This window comes from Thunnus thynnus, chromosome 7 (assembly GCF_963924715.1).
Source record: "Thunnus thynnus chromosome 7, fThuThy2.1, whole genome shotgun sequence".
Classification (NCBI taxonomy): Eukaryota; Metazoa; Chordata; class Actinopteri; order Scombriformes; family Scombridae; genus Thunnus; species Thunnus thynnus.
The window spans coordinates 21,592,353-21,611,710 of record NC_089523.1 but is presented as its reverse complement, the minus strand read 5'-3'; the positions used below and the strand labels follow the sequence as shown (position 1 = coordinate 21,611,710).

The 19,358-nt window shown below is 39.8% G+C and overlaps 1 protein-coding gene across 8 annotated transcripts in view; it reads right to left on the bottom strand.

Moving 5' to 3' along the window:
- Positions 1-1,125: 1,125 nt before the first annotated feature.
- The window catches only part of LOC137186198 (muscleblind-like protein 1), a 74,201-nt gene continuing 55,968 nt past the window's right edge, over positions 1,126-19,358 (bottom strand). For 3 of the 8 annotated variants that reach the window (XM_067594924.1, XM_067594931.1, XM_067594923.1), the window contains 8 exons: positions 15,461-15,679; positions 12,121-12,360; positions 9,851-9,904; positions 8,835-8,985; positions 7,304-7,339; positions 6,348-6,439; positions 5,929-6,002; positions 1,126-4,837 (listed from right to left, as the gene is read on the bottom strand). In XM_067594924.1, the coding sequence (XP_067451025.1) occupies positions 5,946-6,002; positions 6,348-6,439; positions 7,304-7,339; positions 8,835-8,985; positions 9,851-9,904; positions 12,121-12,360; positions 15,461-15,679 (849 nt within the window). In that variant the 3' untranslated portion in view covers positions 1,126-4,837; positions 5,929-5,945. The remainder of the gene's footprint in view (positions 4,838-5,928; positions 6,003-6,347; positions 6,440-7,303; positions 7,340-8,834; positions 8,986-9,850; positions 9,905-12,120; positions 12,361-15,460; positions 15,680-19,358) is intronic. The other 5 variants (XM_067594925.1, XM_067594926.1, XM_067594927.1 and 2 more) reach the window with 5 other exon arrangements.

Here is a 19,358-nt window from a genome sequence, read left to right as displayed (position 1 = left end):
GACACAACACTATAATCTAGGTGATGAATTTTCATCAGTTCATTGGCTTTGTGTTATGTGGCATCACTGTTCTTGTTTTCCCGCTTATTGGTAATTGGTAACTAGTGAAATGTTGCCTTTGTTTAAAGAAATAGTTCAAGATCAGTGAGAGTTAAATGAGAGGTTATGTGGGGTTATGTGTGGGACTATTTCTTGGCCAGTGGCACCTTGGAGTCTCCACTGGTTGTCTGACAACCTCTCATTGATGACAAGACTCCAAGAAGTTAAAGGAGGGGTTCACAATTTTTCAAATCTGTCTTATAACAACAGTCTTCTAATCTAATATGAAGCTTCAGCCATCCAAATTAGTAAAATCAAATATAGAGTCGAAACTGTGGTAGAAAGTCACGCTTTTTGTTACTATACTTCCACCGTAGCTCAACTGGGAAACACTGTCCGAGGATACACAAAGAGGGAATTTGATGCTAAAAAGACTGTAAATGTGGCAGATATCCACTTGATATGACTAACTCAGACTCCTGAAGCCTCATATAAGCTTCAGATAAACTTTTAAATACATTTTTGCACAAATTTATTGTGTGGACACACTGTGGATTTTGGCCCCCATCACTTACATTGAAAGCACATTTCAAGGGGATCGTTTAATAGCCAGTATGAACAGGAGGAATGATTACAGCAAGAAAAGCACGTGTCACTGTTCATTTGGGCACCTGACTGTTGTTTTAAGACAGTCTTGAAAAATTGTTAATCTATCCTTTAATGCCCCCAGCCAAGAAATAACATAAATCCCTGTAAAACTGCAACTTACACTTCAGTTTTTGTACGCACTAAACAAACGAGATATAACATGTTAATTGATGAACTATAGAGGTGCTGGTGAGCAGATTTTGTTATCTTTGGACACAGCCAGACTAGTTGTTTCCAGTCTTTATGCCAATCTAAGCTAACCTTGTGCTGGCTCCAACTTCAAATCGAATGGACAGACATGAGAGTTGACCTTCTTATCTTACTCTTGGCAAGAAAGTGTATGTCCCAAAATGTCAAACTTGTCCTTTCTTAGACAGAACAACCTTTAGCTACGATCCACATATATATGAAATAATGCATATTCAGCAGTTTCTTCAGTTCATTTGTAAATTTTTATTTCATTTTTTTAAATTCATAACAGCAAGAATCAAATATAGCAATGCAGGCCCCGTGAAAAAATGCACCAACTATTCTCTTAACCGCACACATCCATCAAAGTTGGCACAGCACACCACAAGTTATATCAACTACATTCATGACTTCAATTATTACATGATGTTGTTGTTAATATAAACCCTGCAAACATGTTCCAACTAGCAATTTCCCACCTCTTTTTCCTTTCTGGTTTCTTCACACAAGTTTCATTCGGATGAGATTATATTTTATGGCTTTAGACTGTGGCAATCAGCGGTTTTCACTACAAGTGCTTTTCAGAGGAGGTGGCCAGCTGACAAACATGACATATCTTTTCACAGGGCCTGTGACAGTTAAACAAGCAGAAACAAACTGCAGCAGAAGACAGAATACATCATATTAGCACTACAAGCAGAGAAAACAAACAACAAACGAAAAAAGTTCAGTTTACATCATATCATTAACGTAAGCATGCGTGCTTGTAGGAGATGAGAGATGACGAAGATGATCAGGACAAAACTCCAAACTAACGAGTTCATGACCAAACCACAAAGCAAATTATCAGTTTACTTAAATTCTGCCTGATGTTGAACTACATTCCTGTTTGGTCAGTTTCATCTACTAGAAGCACAGCTTACATAAACATAAAGAACATACTTATAGCTATGGTGTTTGTGTTGCATGTATTTTAACTCTCCAAGTGGTGAAACTTTTGTGAGTATAGTCTCAGGAATCTTTTTTTTTTTAAATAAACCACTATTCTATTTTTGTATTTTTTATATATATTTTATTCCATTACATTGATAGAATATTGTATACTGTAAATACATCTTTCTGTGTAACATGTTTTCTTATTCAATATTACTGTGTCGTGATTTTTTTTTTTAAACTGTATATGTATTTCCTTTAACATGCATTCCTCTCTGAGTAAAGTAAAGAGACAGGACGTGTTGTGATTGGTTGGGCCTGGGAGGGCGTGGCCATGACACACAGACCTGTCAGTACAGGCAGGTTAGGGGACCAGACAAACCCAGTCAGGCCCTTACGCTGGAGGGTAGTGGACGCCTCCTCCGGAAGGTTACCTGGCAAACTACAAGCTGCTGACAAAAAAGAAGAGCAACACTTGGCCTTTTCTGAAAGGGGTAGGAGAGTGAGAACTCAGTGCCCTTTTGATGCAAGCAATTTTGTTCAGCCTTTCATAAGATTTTTTTGTTATCCTAGCAAAATTCCTTGTCATTATAGACATTATTTTTTTTATTCAAAATAAGATCTCAATATACATGATTCTCTCTTTTTTGACTATGTACAGAAGTGCAAAAAAGTCAACCTTTATCACCTTTATCACCTCAAGATTCCCCACCCCACCCTTGTTGTTTGCAGTTGGCTGAGTAAGAGATGAGTGTGCAGACTCACGTCTCTACTCACCACGTTCACCTGACCCCGCCAGCAACGCCCCCGAAAAAGTGATCAAATATGCAGCTTGTTTTCCAACATGGCCCAATTTCCAGGGAGAGTAAAAATATTAAAACAATAGTTACTATTTGAAATGGATACAGTAGAAAATAACATCTTTACTCTAAACATCTAAGAACTAGATTTTTTATAATAGTCTTTTTTTTTCTTATATGACTAGTTACAAACCTTACAATCATTAAAATATTACTCGGTTATCGGCGACGGTTGCCACAGTGACAACTTAGCCTCTCTGTTCTATTATTTCATCACTGTTAGATACTCATATAAAACATCTTTGTTCAAAGAACACAAAAAGACTAGAGAAATGAACAATATGCATACAGTTCAACAATATGCATAACGTAGAAAATATTGTGTTTACAATCATAATCATACTAAAATTAACATTACATGGAATTTCAGGAAACTGTGCATGAGGAACACACAAACACACACTTTACCTTATATTCATTATAAGAAAGATAAATATAATAAGCAGAACTGAAAATCAGAACTAAATATCAAAATATCATCCAAACAAAATGAAATAAAACACTCCTGTCTAAAGAAAAAACTACAAGAAAGTTAAGAAAAACTCAAAAACAAAGTGACAGTTACATAGTGCTCTGTGTGTGTGTTAATATGGCGTGGATTAGGCAACTGGATGGTTCAAAATGGCATGTTGCATTGTGCTGACCCGATGGTACATTCTAAGGCTTTGGATGAGTAATACAATCGTTATATTCTTGCCACTTTCCCTGTACTATCCACCATTTAAATATGCCTGAAGAACACCCAGAACACAACAAAAACAAAGAGTTCTAGAGATCTACTCTAAACACCCAATCCTTCTTTGGGCTCGCTATTGCGGCCCAGACTTTTCTAAGAAATTTAGCCCCACTAGTCTACCCACAATATCCAATAACAGTGACACAAAAAGACTTTGGCTGACAATCTGAAAACAGTTCTCAGGTAGACGTATTAAACAAATATTCTTAAATATGTCAGACTATATACACAACACGGAATTTACTTTGACAATCTGCCTTAAAATATGCATAACCATACAAATGAAAAACAAATCAGGTCATACAAATCACATATCCATCACCAGTTGCACGGTGGATTTTGACTTCTGTCTCACAGCAGTTTGGATACCAATTCACCTATTTCAGCTATTCATCATCATGTCTTCATCATTGGGAGAGTCTTTGGTCTCTCGTGCAGGCCAAGACCCTTCTTTACAACTCATCTGACTTTTAGAGTCAATAGACTTATGATCGTGGAAAGATCTGTGTCAGAACAGTTCCAGTCATTTCCTGTCTGACATTGACAAGAGGAAAAAAAAATTAAAAAGCAATTCATTCATTCAGTAGAAGATTTGAGGATAGCAGAAAATCTGGGGAAGGAAATCTATTCAGCAGTGGCGCTACTGGGAATCACAGGTAATGACAGGTCACAACAATGGACACTACATGCTGTCCAAGAGAGAAAATATTAAAGGGAATTGTTGAGTTTAACACTTTGTAACACTGCTTAAATACCATTCATGTATTTTGAGATGTATGGCACTTTACAGGGATGCCTGCAAGGTTAAAGACATGTGCTTAAGAGATAGAAAGATAGGCTACAAAGGTTTGAAAGACACCTCACAGACATTCAGTTGCTATTTTGCCTCTGAGTGCACTCTTGTAATTTCCCTTATCACTGGTTTAACAAAATAAAATTATACATAACAAAATCATTGTGCATGCATATGTGATTCAGTCAGATTATTCGTTTCTTTTACCTCAACTGAAATACAAGGTGCACCTTTGTGTAAACAAATGAACACATTTAGGTCAAAGACCAACAACCAATGAACGGACGAACAAAAGAAGTCATGATTCTTGGTCAATGGACGTACCAATCCAGCCGATTTGATGACTGCGCCACACATTTACCTCATGTTAACATTCAAAGTGTGTCCGGTGAATAAAGGTAAGTTGCCTCTACAGAGTGAAAGGCAGTCTTTTAATGTAAATGATGTTCTCTTCTGTAGTTGTGTAATAGTGTGCATGAAGTACACATGAAAACAACCCTAACAAACTGTGCCTCCTATGTTAACATGCAGATTTATCCCAAACCAATTCAGAGTCGGTTCTTCGTTTTGCTCTCGATGTTACAGGCATGAAGGGTGACCGCTAATCTTGGACTTGACACCAGCACACTCCAGTTCCATCTGAAAAGAAGATCACAAAAGACCGCAGAATTAGATTCGAATCACAGGGACAAGTCATAACAAAGCTTAGTTGAGACGTTTCTTATTGCCTTGAAATCGGCTCCTGATTTCACATCACAGGCAAGGTTTCAAGCCGGTAGACAAAACATCAATATAGGATGATTTTTAAACCCTGATTTACCTTCAACCCCAGTGTTTTTTTACGGTCAATGTCAACATTTTTTTATTCTCGTTTTCTGCATGACAATTATGGTATGGTTAAATTTAGGGAAAGATTAGGAAAGGACAGGATGCACACTTGGTTAGGGAGAGGTCATGCTTAATTGCAAGTGTGTGAGTGGACACAAACTCTGGTCTCCTGCATGAAAGTCAGATGTGCTACACACTCCTCCAACCCAACCTGCACACCCATACTTCCCACCTCACTACATACAGGGCACACTACTTCCTGCGCTGGCACTGGAAGTAAATCACAAGGTGCAGAATTATCCAACACGGAGTTTATTCGATGGGATATTGGGCTGAGTTTGAACAAGCAAATCATGTATTTTTGGTGTTTCCTTAATATTACACAATGATGTAACATCACAATCAGTTTTTCATGTATTAATTGGGTAATATTCATATGATTAAAGTGAAGAGGATTCTATTATATCGCTACAGAACCTCTAGTTCTTTTCTAAAATAAATATAATTTATGACACATTTACCACTGCAGGGAAGCAGGGAAACTAACACTGGCTGCAAAGGAAGGAAGCAAGGAGTCAGACTGACATTTGATGGTGCATGACCCCAAAAACTTCCACAGTAGCCAAATTTAGAAAATCAACAGATGTTTGGTGGCTTCACAATCATGTTTCCTGCTGAGTGAATGCTGAATTAAAATCTTTTACTTAAGTGTAATCTTCCTTGAAATTGCAAAATAAATAAATAAATGGGTGACTGCCTTAACAAACAGCTTTGTCAGCTGCAAGAACTACAGTTGTAGCAATTGCTTCACAGGTTGCATTGTGGCTGTTTGGGTGAAGAGTAACAGACAGTATTGGTCCTAAAGCTGTATGTGAGATGTTAGGAAGAGGTGCAGTACATACTGTTCTGATTGAGACTCCTACATCTGGGTCACATACTTGTGACTAGTCAGATGGTCTGCAGATATTATTGGAATCTGATTGAGAGGGAAGAGAGAGAGATAGACAGAGAGAGAGAGAGATGGAGGGAGATGGAGAAACAAACAGAGGGGGAAATCAGTTGAAATGAAGACAAACAGCACCCACTCTGTCATTAATTCAACCTAAATTGATAATAAATATATGCATAATAAGTATCTGAGTAATCACAGTATCAGATGCTCTCAAAAGCCCACAAAGATCAGAGATGTGCATTCATGTATTTTTCATTAAGAGGCACATGGGAATCATAAGAGTAAAAATAAATAAACTAATAGATACTGAAAAGTCAGAGCTGATACCAGAAGTGAAAAAGAGAGAGAGGAGGCAGGAGAAGAGCAAACCTGATTGGCTGTTGCGGTTGCAAAGGGAACACTTGTGGCAGATGTGGTGGCTGCAGACACAGTGACTGGAGTAGCACCGTGCATCATGGGTACTTGGAGGGAAAGATCACACAGGCGTTTGAACCAGAGCAGATTTAAAGCTTTTTATGTTTACACTTCATTTTTAAGTCTGTCTATAGACTGCTAATAAACATGAGAGAATCTGTAAATAGCTCAAAAGAAGATCTATTTTCTAGCGACTTTTTTTTAAATTTTGCCACCAATTACTCTGTCAATTTGAATTAAGAGATAGTCTGATGTGCTGTAGAGGAAGAAAAAGCAGAACCAAAGGGTGTAATGGAGCTAACTGGCAAATTTGAATGACAAGAAGGTACTTTCCAAAATTATAAATTCATATGGAAACAACTTTTTCTTGGCATTCATACTGAACATGTTCATTAATTGGCTTTTCTTTTACTTCCATAAAACAATAAAATTGCAAATCACTACTGTTACTACAACAAATAATGCAAACATTAAACAGCCACTACTTCTACCACCACTTCCACTACCAATAATAACCCCTCATGTTTATAAGGCATGTATAACCAGACAGTATAATGAGGTGCTCTAGAGGTTAGAGAGCTTGGGATGGAAGTATTGTATAATGAAGCAGGGGTCAAGGAATTTTGAACTGCAACAAGTATTAGGTGACAGACAGACCTGTGGCAGAGCAAAAAGGGATTCATACAACAATATATTGCAGAGAATAATAAAACACATGACTTCCAATTGAAATTACACAAATTATTTTGTCAGCCACATGTTCGATTGCACAAAGGAGAGATTACATAGTTTTGGTGTAAATATCAAAGTCTAAAAATGGAGAATGTGCTCACATTATGTGGAGAGTTGAATGAAAATGTGAGTGACTAAAATGGGCTCAGAGATAATCAGTAAGGAAAGCTGGCACCTACCAACACTTGTTGCAGGTGTCATGCACAATATCGAGCCTGCCCATCATGCATTGCAACAGGGAGTGGAGTGAATAGGGAGGAGAAGAAATCGAGAAAACCCATTACAAGTGTTATAAAGTCAGACAACATTGGATTTAACCTGGACATGGCATCAATACAAGGGCTATAGCTGATTATGTAACAGTACTGATTATCAATAATTGAACAAAGTAATCATTCCATTTCACACATCCCAATTTCTGCGATCACACATGCACAGCATATTGCATAGGAAGCATATGCCTGAGCTACTGTATAACAGTCTAAGAGAGGAGAGTTGTCTGTCCAGTCCCACTTTACTGTTCAACTATCGCTGCTCCATTAAACGGAAGGGCAAATGAAACACTGCCAGTGGTCCCATTTTCCTGTCTGCAGCGTTAAGAGCTGTTTGCACAGTGGTACTCTTGAATGACCTGCTTTCAAAATCCTCAAAGTGTGTTGCAGTGACCTGACAGTCCAATAGCGTGGGACATATGAGGATCTGAGTATCCGAATCTCTCACAGAAGGGAATCGATGGCAGGCTATTCTTAGGCTGTCAGACGAGAATATGGGACGCAGTGTAAGATGACTATGCGGTGGCCAGAGAAGAGCACTTCAAATAAGCTCTGTGGGAGTGTGTGTGCAAACTGTATATACACATATGTATGTACATACACACACATTGTACATCAAGGGTGTAATTTCCACTGTAATACCCATCCACTTTTACAGTTTCAGTTTGACTGTATTCATAAAATCTCTCCGAATATTATCCTCTTACTGTGTAGCTGCCAAAATCCAGATCAGAAAAGAGAGGGGTTGATAAAAATGCTCATTTGGTTCACCTACTGTGTAATAGGTTTTTTGTTTTTTTTATTTTGTTTTGCCTGTCAGACTACCCTGACTATCTGATTGGTGCCATTTGTTGGAGTGGGATGCAGCCTGAGGAAGCACCACATACATAAGTTAGAGCCAGAAAGAGCCAGTTGATGATAATATTCTTCTAAAAAATTGATAATAAAAGAGGAGGCAGTTATCAGGCCTGTATTCATGAGTCTTTTCAACAGGCTTAAGCCATTAATAATACTGATATAAACACAACATTTCTAATTGATTTGTTAGACTACCTTAATTATGGAAGGTGCAACAACCAATTCTATCACAGCATGTCATTCGATTAGTTGATACACTGCACTACATGTTTATGTATACAGAAAATAGCAGTCATAGTATCTAAACAACACAACTCTGACTTTATGCCCCCCCCCTCACCTCCCCACACACACACATGCAAACACACTTCTGACCTATGTAATTACTGTACAATCATGCGCAATTACGTTCATGCAAATAAAATTTTCCACCTTGTCACCAACAATGAAATCACATAATCATTCACTGCTGATGCCAAAACATAATCAGGGAGTTTTGTGAGAAACTACGTGTGCTTTGACAGCCAATAGCGATGCGATCACTGCCACAAATATGGGCTGAAGAAGGATCAGGCCTTACCTGATGGTATGAAGGCAGCCTGCTGCTGAAACTGCATGTTGGCCAGGGCCTGTTGGTAATGGAATACGCCAGCATTGAACATAGTGGTGGCACCGTTGGCTTTTTCAAGTGCAGGTCTCTTTGGTAAAGGAGGCAAGACGGGAGGGAGCCCCTGATGAGGGGACAACGCCAAAATAAAGGAATGGGAAGTGAGGGAAATCAAAGGATGGTAGCAGTGACATTCAGGACAGAGAGAAGAAAGAACTTCGTTAGAAGATAAAGTTGCCCCTCCAAACAGCTATTACAAACACTGGCAAGCAAGCAGTGGACTACACTACCGCTGTCAGAGCAGGACAGGACAGTGGTGCTAGCTGACAAACTGTGACATCTATCTTGCTAGTGATGACAACAAAAACAGTCCTCAGCACAATTTCATGAACCTTATGATCTTGAACAATTCAAAACATACCAATTCTGCAGTCTAAGGCATAACTAGAGGCTTTTGCAAAGAGGGGCTAACTACACTTTCAGCTTTAATACAAGTTTTATAGTACTGATTGTTGGACCATCAACAGAAATGATGTAGTTAGGGAAAGCTGCACTGCTCGCTCCATGATAATAGTACACTATAAGCCATGTTAAGTCTGTCACGACACCTCTTTTACAATTACACATGCAGTATGGGAAGTGACAAGATCATGCAAAGACTACTATATCATATTAGACACTAAAATATTTACATTTACAGTCACATCATGCAACCAATTATATGCCTTTGAGACTCATATGAGGTGATGAACTGACCATTGATAGTGAAAAAGTGTTTCTTCTCTGTTGTCTTGATTTACGATTCAATTGGTATTTTATAAAAAATTTGTATGCAACAAATATAACAGTTTGCGGCAATCAGTTCATCACCCCTCAGTGTTTCCTCAGTTCAGTCAATTAAATTTCTACTTTATTTTAGCCAGAACAATTAAATTATATCTACTACACCACAGCTACATGCCAAGCTAAAAGGTGAAAGGTCATAGTACCAGGTCAAAAGTTGCGTCGAGGGGTCGCTTCAGTGATTTGACAGCCGACTGAGTCTTAATTAGCAGGCAGCGAGCACATGATGGCAATGGGCCAATGGGGTTCAAGCGCATTAACATAAACCAGCAAGCGGAGGTGCATCATGGGGGCAGCAGTGCAGTGTGGGTTGGTGAGAAAAAACAAACAAACAAATAAAAAAAAACAAACAAATAAAAAAACAAATCATTGGAATGCAATATACAACAATAACAAGACTAGGGCATGCACATTAATGGCTGTAGGGTTACTAAAAAGAATTATGGGCCTTGATATCATATATTGTCAGAAGAGAATTTTGTTTAGTGAAGTGTAAGTTTGATTGCAATGATGTTCTGACGAATACTGCAGACAGGAGGAGAAGCCAGTTAAGCCAGTTGTTGAATTCAGAAAAATCCTAACAGAAAAGCCCCTGTCTCAGATACTAAAGGGGTGACACGGTTGTGGCAAATGACGCTATGAAACTAAACTGATCCTAACTCAGGCTCCAACTCTCAATTACCCATGTACCCAACTATGATGGGATTACCATCAACTGGCCAGAATATCTCATTGCACTAGGGCCATAAATCATAATTATGAATAACTGGTATTAAGTTGTCACAATTACTGTTGATATAGTGTATCAGAAACATTGTTATAATTACCTACTTAAATATAAAGCCTCCAAAACACCAAAGCATTTTATTATGTGCTTTTAAATATACTAGAATATTTTTTTTATTCGCTCATTTATGAATTATGATCAAATTAGAATGTAATTATGAAGCTCATGAAGATAATTTGGTCCTAATTTGTAGGCGCATTGTGAAAGTAGCATTGTCACCATGAAATGAGATTAAAGGAATTAAAGAATAGGTTTGAAGCCTGTCTTAAAGTAGTCACACCATATGTATGCTGGAAGAGTTAGTTAGTAGCTGTAATCATTCCTCCTCTCCATACTGGCTGAAAAGCGACTTCTTCCTTATGTAGGAGATCTCAGACAAAATCCCCAGTCCTCCTTTGGTGCAAAAACTGTGATTTATAGTTCAGCTGAAGCAAATAGGAGGTTTCGGCAGTTGCGCTTACTCAGTGAGTAAGCCAAAACAAGTGGGTGTGTTCCAAAGTTACAGTCTTTTTAGTATTAAATGCCATATTTGTGTTACTACAGTATCCCTCTACTGCAGCTATCTGAGGAAAAATAAAGAGGGAACTCTGTGCTGAAAAGACTGCAATTTTGGAAGATACCTATTGATTTAACTCAGACGGACTCAGGTTAGTTCCAGCTGAACATGAGAGTGCATTTTTGCTCAGAACAAGGACTCTGGATTTTGTCCCTCATCTGTTGTGTGGTCATTTTAGGAAGGAATCTTGTCATGGCCAGTATGGACAGGAGGAGAGATTAGAGCGGCCAAGAACTCATACATCTATTCAACATATCCTGTGTGCATATGCGTTTTGTATTAAGATAACTTGAAAAAATGTGAAGTTACCCTTTAATCTTGTCACTACATCAGATATTTTGAAGACCAATCTTAAGTATTTATCTAAACACTATTATCAAAGCAGGGAATTAACCTAATCATGTTAGCTCTGTTTTGGCTTCATGTAATAACTTGAATTTTGAGCAATTATCATTGTGTCTCTTCAAAGAAAATAAACACTGAGTTATCACTTAATAGTCCTCACAGTTTTCTTCTCAGCACAAATGTCCATATCGACTGTGAACGACAGCAAAATATAGAACTAACAAAGCAGCAAAACGAGGAGGAGGAGGAGCAGGGCAGGGGAGCAGCAGGCTCAGTCACATACTAGCACGATCACTACAGCCTGCTGCTAATAAAGCACGCATTGACTCCATATCTTTCTTAGTGTGTATTAGGTCAACAGTGGAGTCTGAAATGTGTGCTGGGAGCTTGAGTAAAGGCACAGGGTAGGATATGTTGACTCAGAAAACTCTGTCTGTGAGAACTGAATATGAGTGATTGTGCTACACTGTTTGTGCTTCATACCCTCATAGAATCACCCACATCATGTTTATTGAGCCCTTATTGTAGTAGAGCCCACATTAATATGTTTTAGGTCATCACATAAGATAGTGTTGAAATAACTATATAAACTCTACTCTAGATTACATTTAATTTGTTTTAATTTATAGTAATTCCTCTTGCTGCACAGGGCTGAAAGTGTTATAATAAAGTAGATGTTCCTCAGCTTGAGTCCCTCTTGGTGGTGTAATCTCTGGACAGATACCTACCATGGCTGCAGCAGCTGCAGCCTGGTTGACTTGGTGTTGAGCGGCTTTGATCTTGGCCTGCAGGTGAGCCGGAGGGTGAAAGTACTTGCACTTCTCCCTAGAGCAGCGGCCCTTAATGTAGTCCATACACACAGTGACTGTGTTGTCGTTGGTGTCAATCATAGTACTATCTGAAGGATGGGCAAAGCGACAGTCATTCTCTCCACGTGTGCAGTTGCCACGCTGGTATTCCCGACATACCTGGTGCACAAACACACATTTTACTACTTTTATTTTGTTAACTTGAAGATAAGAATTTGATCATAACGCCAAAACACACATAAATCCATGCAAATACAAGACCCTCACACACACACACATTATGAAGTTGTTGTTCACTTTACTTCACATTTGATGAAGTAATCAATCTATTCAGTCATTTCAGAACTTGACAATCACTTTAACAGACATTGCTAACCAATCTTAATGACAGGTCCGGCCATTACTGCTGATTGATAAGCAGAACAGACCGTAACCAGCTTTTACAGACTCATCAATCACACAACATTTATCCATTATTCAAATGAGCTGTGTTGTTGTTCTTCCTGAGAAAGACAGAAGGGGGCAGCATCTGCATGAGCAGTTGAGATACTGATTGCCTCAGCCTGAATGTAGGGGCTCAATGAGGCTCATGGGAAATATGAGACTGGTTACCCTCAAAGGAGGCTGTAGCTGACGTAATCACCAACCCACACACACACACACACACACACACGTATACAGACACACACACACACACACACACACATACACAAGGTGGCTGCACATATAAATTATGAGACAGCGTTTTTTTTTCCCCCAAAATGAAATTTTGACACTTAAAGAGCTGTGCAATAACTTAAGATCTCCGTTTGAGCACAGTCAGCCACCGCTGAGTCTGAGTCCTATCCTCCACCAAATGAAATGTAATTTCATGGTACGTTGTATCAATTTATCAGTTATTTTGATAGAACAAGCCATTTACCAAATGTCTGTTTACCGGTCTCACTGTCTGCATGCATAAAGCATTTGATTTGTGGTGGACCGGCTGCCAGACAAAAGGCCACCAGCACCGTTATCTACAGACTAACCCTGCTCTGTCTCCTGTCATGACAGCTCATCATCCGCAATCGCTGATCTGTGTGAGCGATGGGGTACGATTCTCTCTCTGTCTGTCTCTTCTTTGCTCTTATGTGCCTCTCTCACATATGAATGTGAACCCACACACACACACACACACACACACACATTAATTCCCCACCACTGCCACCATCACCATGGCTGCTACTGGTCTTATTTAAAAAAAGAAAAAAAGAGACTGCCTTGTTGTCAGGCAGATGTTGGAGAGGCGGGTGAGGGAGGAAGGAAACAAGGGAGAGGAAAGGAAAATGTAAGAGTGGTTGATGAATAGGGAGTAAAGGACAGAGAGATGGGGATCAAGGAGTGAGAGTGAGAGTCTTTGGTGATCGAGTGAGTGTGGCTGGCATGGTTAAAAATTACTGAAGAGAGGGAAGGCTAAATGGAAGCAATTTGATGTTCTCTCTGCACCAGGTGTGGATCAGTGTGTTTCTCTTAACAGTGGTTAATCATGCATTAAAGGGAGCTAACCCAGTGAAAGTGCTTAGTTGGAGAAACAAATAAAGGGCCTGTTAATCATATTTCTGTCCCCATGGTAACTGTCCCTCTGGGCCATTTACATCACCATGGTTGCAGGTAAGCAACATATGAGTGTATGCATGCTGAAACGCTGCAGTGTATCGCCACATAAGAGATAGAGACCGCAAGACTCCTGGAAAATATTTCTCAGGAAAACAGCCGAGAGGATTGTCTTCTAAAATAGGAATTTCTCTCAGCCTCAAGGAAATAGTCTGTAACATATCTACTCACTGGTATGTGTGTCAGTCCACAGAATTCCAGCTATGTTTATTTTGAACGACACACACTAGAAGCTAAAATATGGCTGGCCCTGTTTTCTAAGACATTTTTAGTAAACCTAGTTCCTGACAAATTAGGCTGGGATCTGAATTTTTCCCAATCAAAAAGCTTTATAGGATACACAGGCTGAGCAGAACAGGCCGTGTTGACCACTGGGTTTAAATATCTTGAAGGGAAAACACTGAAAATGAGCAGATTTGCCTCTACTGTTAATAATTGTATTTGGCTAATAAATATTTCATATCTGTTTGTCTGTTCAGAGTTTGGTGCACAATGCTATCCATCCTTTGCCAGACAATTGGTTCAATCCTCGGCCTGAATCAAGATCTGACTGCTCCTCTTCTGCTAACAACCGGTTCTTGCCTCCGATCTTGTTCAACCTCTGTAACTTCTTCTAAATCGTCAAGACTCCTCTATGAAATTCAGTCACTACTTTCTCCTTTATTTCTGTTATCTTTGTCTCTGCTTGCCCTAACCCCTCCCCTGATGACCACAACAGGTCTACAAATTGATTTCCTATCTCCCCCTCCATCTCTTTTTCCTGTCATTGACCCATTCCCTCACTCTGCATGTTGTCCACTTGTTCATCGGGCCTGGAGACTTCCTCAGCCTCACTCCCATTAATTACCCGGCTACCCAATGTTACATTTTAAATGTAACCTTCCTAACGTTCTTGCCCGCCTCCTGCCTGCCTCCAACGATTTCCCCATTATTTCGCTGCAAGTGTTTCCCGGGTGGGGCTGCATAATGGATGAGATTGACTTACTGTCCAATTAATGATTATCTGAACACAGCTACGGGAGAGGCACTCATCAGGTTTCAAATGACTGATTGCTTTCATAGGAGAATTAAAGATTTCTCTGAAAATTACACACTGACACAGTATAACTTGAATTTGTGCCAAACAATGCTGTCTCCAGCCTGTTGATTGAATGCAGCATTGACTAAGGTAATGTTTGTAGACAGATACTCTCATTAATGTCTCTTTCTCTTTGCTTAAGTCTGGGTAATGACTGTGTTATGGTAATAGGATGTAGTTACTGTAACAGAAAGTGTGTACCAGATACATAATTAAAGTCTACAAACAGAAACTGTTGAGGCAAGACTTTCCAACCCATGCCTTTAATATTCAAATAGACACAGTCCCTCATTTCAAAGCCCAATCTGTTTGCATAGCTGGGAAAAAGATTCTCATCGGGTGCAGTGTTTACTAGAGTTTTAATAATCTATCTTTTAATCTGTGACTGATATGAGAGTGACAAAATAATTATGCAAATCCTTGCATCTGTGTGATCTGTGGTGTGTGTGCATATGTGCTAATGCGGTCATATTTTCTCCATTTATACCTGCATCTGTGCGTGTGTGTAAATGTGTGTGTGTTTCTCACCTCCAGTCTGTCTGTCCTCATGAGTTTCTGTGCAGCAGCAGCAGCAGCAGCTGGTACAGGGACACTGGGGTTGCTGGTGACCAGTACTGGGGCGCTGGGCAAGATATCAGCGGGCATCAGGCCGGGCGACACAGGGCCAAGGTAGGGGTTAAATGCAGCGGCCGCTGCCGCAGCAGTATTGGCATTGGTTGCAAGGCTGGGTGTGACTGAAAACATGGGCTGTGGGCACATGCAAAATGAGAGAGCTGGTCAATGTCGGGCAAAATTTACACAAAATGATCTCCTTCAGATTACCAACTAAGTCTATATATATAAAAATGTTGCATATTTAATTATATCTATCAATAAGTATAATGCCATCCTTCCTCACTCCTACTCATATTCCCCTTGAAGATATATGACAGTAGATGGTGAAATAAGACATGTATGCAATTAAAAACAGCCAAGCAAAGGATAGGAACTGTGGCTGGGGATGTGGAAAGAACAAGATGGCAAAAATAGACAATTAATGGGCGCAGATCTGAGAAAGAAGAATGTGTCTTCTTTGATGGCTGCTTGTCTTTTATTTGCAGTAACACATAAGGGAGGTCTAGGCTCTGTATGTGGTGTCACATACTCCCCACAAGGATCAGATGGAATCACACGCTTCATACACCAAAGATCACACACATATAGGAGTAATAAGGATGAGGGACATCAAGCTGTGTGTACCTGCAAGAGGGGGGCAACAACCTTTATGTGTCGTGCTGGAGTTTGAAATAGGAAACATCCTTGCTACAGATCCCTCTGACTTTCTCTGAGAAGGAGACTAAGGAGTATGCTAGCTGACACAGTCCGCTGCAAGTTTTCCCTGCACGTTCCTGACCTCAGCCCCAGTCTGAGGACTGTCTCTTGAGCCCCTGCCAACACGACACAGTGAGTAATAAAGCAGCAGCAGCCAGGGCTGGACAGCTACATTCCTCCCAAAACCTCCTTGCAGCTCTGAGATGACTCAGAAAATCAAGAAAAATGGCACGGACTTTCTAATTCTTCCAGTGCTGCCCTCGGGAATGTCTGGAGAATTATGTCCTATCACAAAGTGCTCTGGAAAAGTAGACATGTTTCTCTCAAGGTGCTCAGATATCATAGCTCATGGTTGGGATGAAGTGGGTATGATGTCATTGAAAAGACTCAGAGTCATGAGGTTTTAACAATGTAATGATGTCATCCTGTTAAAGTTTGCGAGCGTGCTCATGGTCATTTCAGAAATATTTCCTCACTTTGCTCTGAATAACAATGATATGACAATGCAGATTCCTCAGTTATGTTGAATGAATCACACAGTAGAAAAAGAAAATTTGGACTCTTCATGCTTCCTGTCAGCATTTCGTATTGCAACAGTGACATCTTATAGTTATGCAGTAAAGATTCCCCATTTTAAATGCCCTGAATCCAGATTGAAAAAGCACATCATACAAGATACACACTGCAAATACACATCAATCAAAATTTAGATCACACACTTTAAGATCAAAGATAACTTTTTCGCCCCACATTTTTATGTGACAACCGATTGCTATGGAGGTATTATCTGAGTGAGACTGAACAACTTGCTTTTTATGAATTATGGAAGATCAAAAGCAATGTGATCATCTAGAGCTGGGTTTCAATGTCATGCTCTTGCAAGTAATGTAATGTTTTTTTAACCAGTGTTAAACGCTCCTGTGTGATTTCAAGCTTGGACATATCCGACCACGGAGCCAATAACTGACACAGTCTTTAAAGTTGTTCTATAATCATTTTTTGCCACTCAAATTCATAGTACCAAGCTTATTCACATATTTTGAATCTAAGGCCTTTATTTACAATATCTTATGCCCTGTTTATCTTATGCAGTGCATTCATGCTTAATCCATTTTTTAAATCTGAATGTAAAACATGCATGTTTCAAAAAATTGTAAGATTTAATTTAGTAATGGACCTTAACTGTGCAGCACCTTTAAAAACAAAGTGACAATGTGCTTTACATAGGTAAATTAGGTTTAAAATATTTTGGGACTACAAATGTGCTTGTTATAAAAAATGTAAAATCAGGCAGTTAAAAGTAATAATACACAATACAACACACCACAAATATAGTAAGGTAAAAATTGAAATAAACAAATAAATTATGTAAGAAATATTGAAAATTTAACTTTGTTTGTTATGGTCCATCAAACTTTTCAGCACTCGGCTACCTCCTGCCCATACATGGTAATAAATCCGTCTACAGAAGTAAGACAGCACTGGAATGCTTTTCCCTTGTTGTGTTTGTGTTTTTTACTTTTTTTTATTTCACCATTTATTTTTCATTTTAAGTTATTCACTTTGTGTCTGCACCAAACAAGTGCACCGAAGATCATGAGGTGAGTGAGTGAGTGAGTGAGCGAGTGAGTGAGTGAGTGAGTGAGTGAGCGAGTGAGTGAGTGAGTGAGTGAGTGAGTGAGTGAGCGAGTGAATGACTGACACAGTCCTGTAAATAGATATAATTGTAATGTGGGCTGTCCGCTGACGTTGACTCTGTAATAAAAAGCATCAGGAGCACCATCACTCACAGCCAGCTGTAATGGACCCTAATTACTTCACCCTCTGCACAGTTCCATGCGTGAAATGAAATCACTCTCCTACGCACGTAGAGCAAGGGGGCACGGCTATAGACAAAAAAAAGTGGGAGAGTAACAGATAAAATGTGGTAGAGATGCCGAGGATGGGGGCAGGAAACTGAGCTAAAGACACATGGGAGGGAGGGAGGAAGACAGTCTGAGCAGGAAGGATTCCTGGAAAGCCTAGTATACCCGGTCTTACCCTTTGTTCCCTTTGCACACAACATGGCTCTGTTTTCTTGACTTTTCTTTGTAGCGCAAGACTAAAGCCATCTCTTCTTGCTGCTGTCGTCCTATCTCCTTCACTTTGCCTACCTGTCTTTACTCTGTCCATTTATCTCTCCCTGCCTCTCTCTCAGTCCTCCCTTTCTTCTTCTGCTGTGTCCTTCTCTGTCAGCCTGTCTTCCTCCTCCTTTGCTCTTCTTACTTTCTCTCTCCCCATGACATGAACAGAAAAGGAAGGCTTTGCAGTCCTAGTGAGATCTATTGCTTCTTTAAACCCTTTCATGGTTTCCTCTGTTCCTCTCAATGGGCCTCTCGACTCTGCACCTCTTCCCCAGATAAGGGTGATAAGCCATCAGCTAAGTGTGCACGCGTGTGTGTGTGTATGTGTGTGCATGTGTGTTTCTGATTTAGCCTACTTTCAGGGACTTTCGGGAAATTTCAGACTAAAGACCAATTAATTAGGGATGGTTTGTCCAATTGGGGACAAAACCTGTGTCCCCAATTAGGAAAAAGCTTATTTTTGGGTCAGTGGTTAAGGTTAGGGTTAGGTTAAGGTTAAGGTACTGTAAGCATTAAGGTTAGGCAAGTAGTGGTTAGGGTTAGGGTTACAGTAAGTCTCCAGGAAATGAATTTAAGTCAATGTGATGTCCACAAAAGTGACTTAGGTATGTAGTGTGTGTGTGTGTGTGTGTGTGTGTGTGTGTGTGTGTCCAAGCATGCAGCATCTGAAGCTCTTTTGAATAGTGTGAGACAAATTCACTCCACTGCTCTCACTTAAACATAAAGGGATGGAGGAGAAGACAGAGGAATTACTTCAAGCCTGACTGACAGGTCTCACTGACTCTGTACGGTCTCATGGACCAGCCAGGGAAACATTCATTTGAACCAGCTGACTGGGGCTCCGGCCATCACCTTGAAGATCCTTGGAGCATGCAGCATCACCACAAAGCAATTTCTGGTATAATTTACTGTGTGTGTGTGTGTGTGTGTGTGTGTGTGTGTGTGTGTGTGTGTGTGTGTGTGTGTGTGTGTGTGTGTGTGTGTGTGAATCA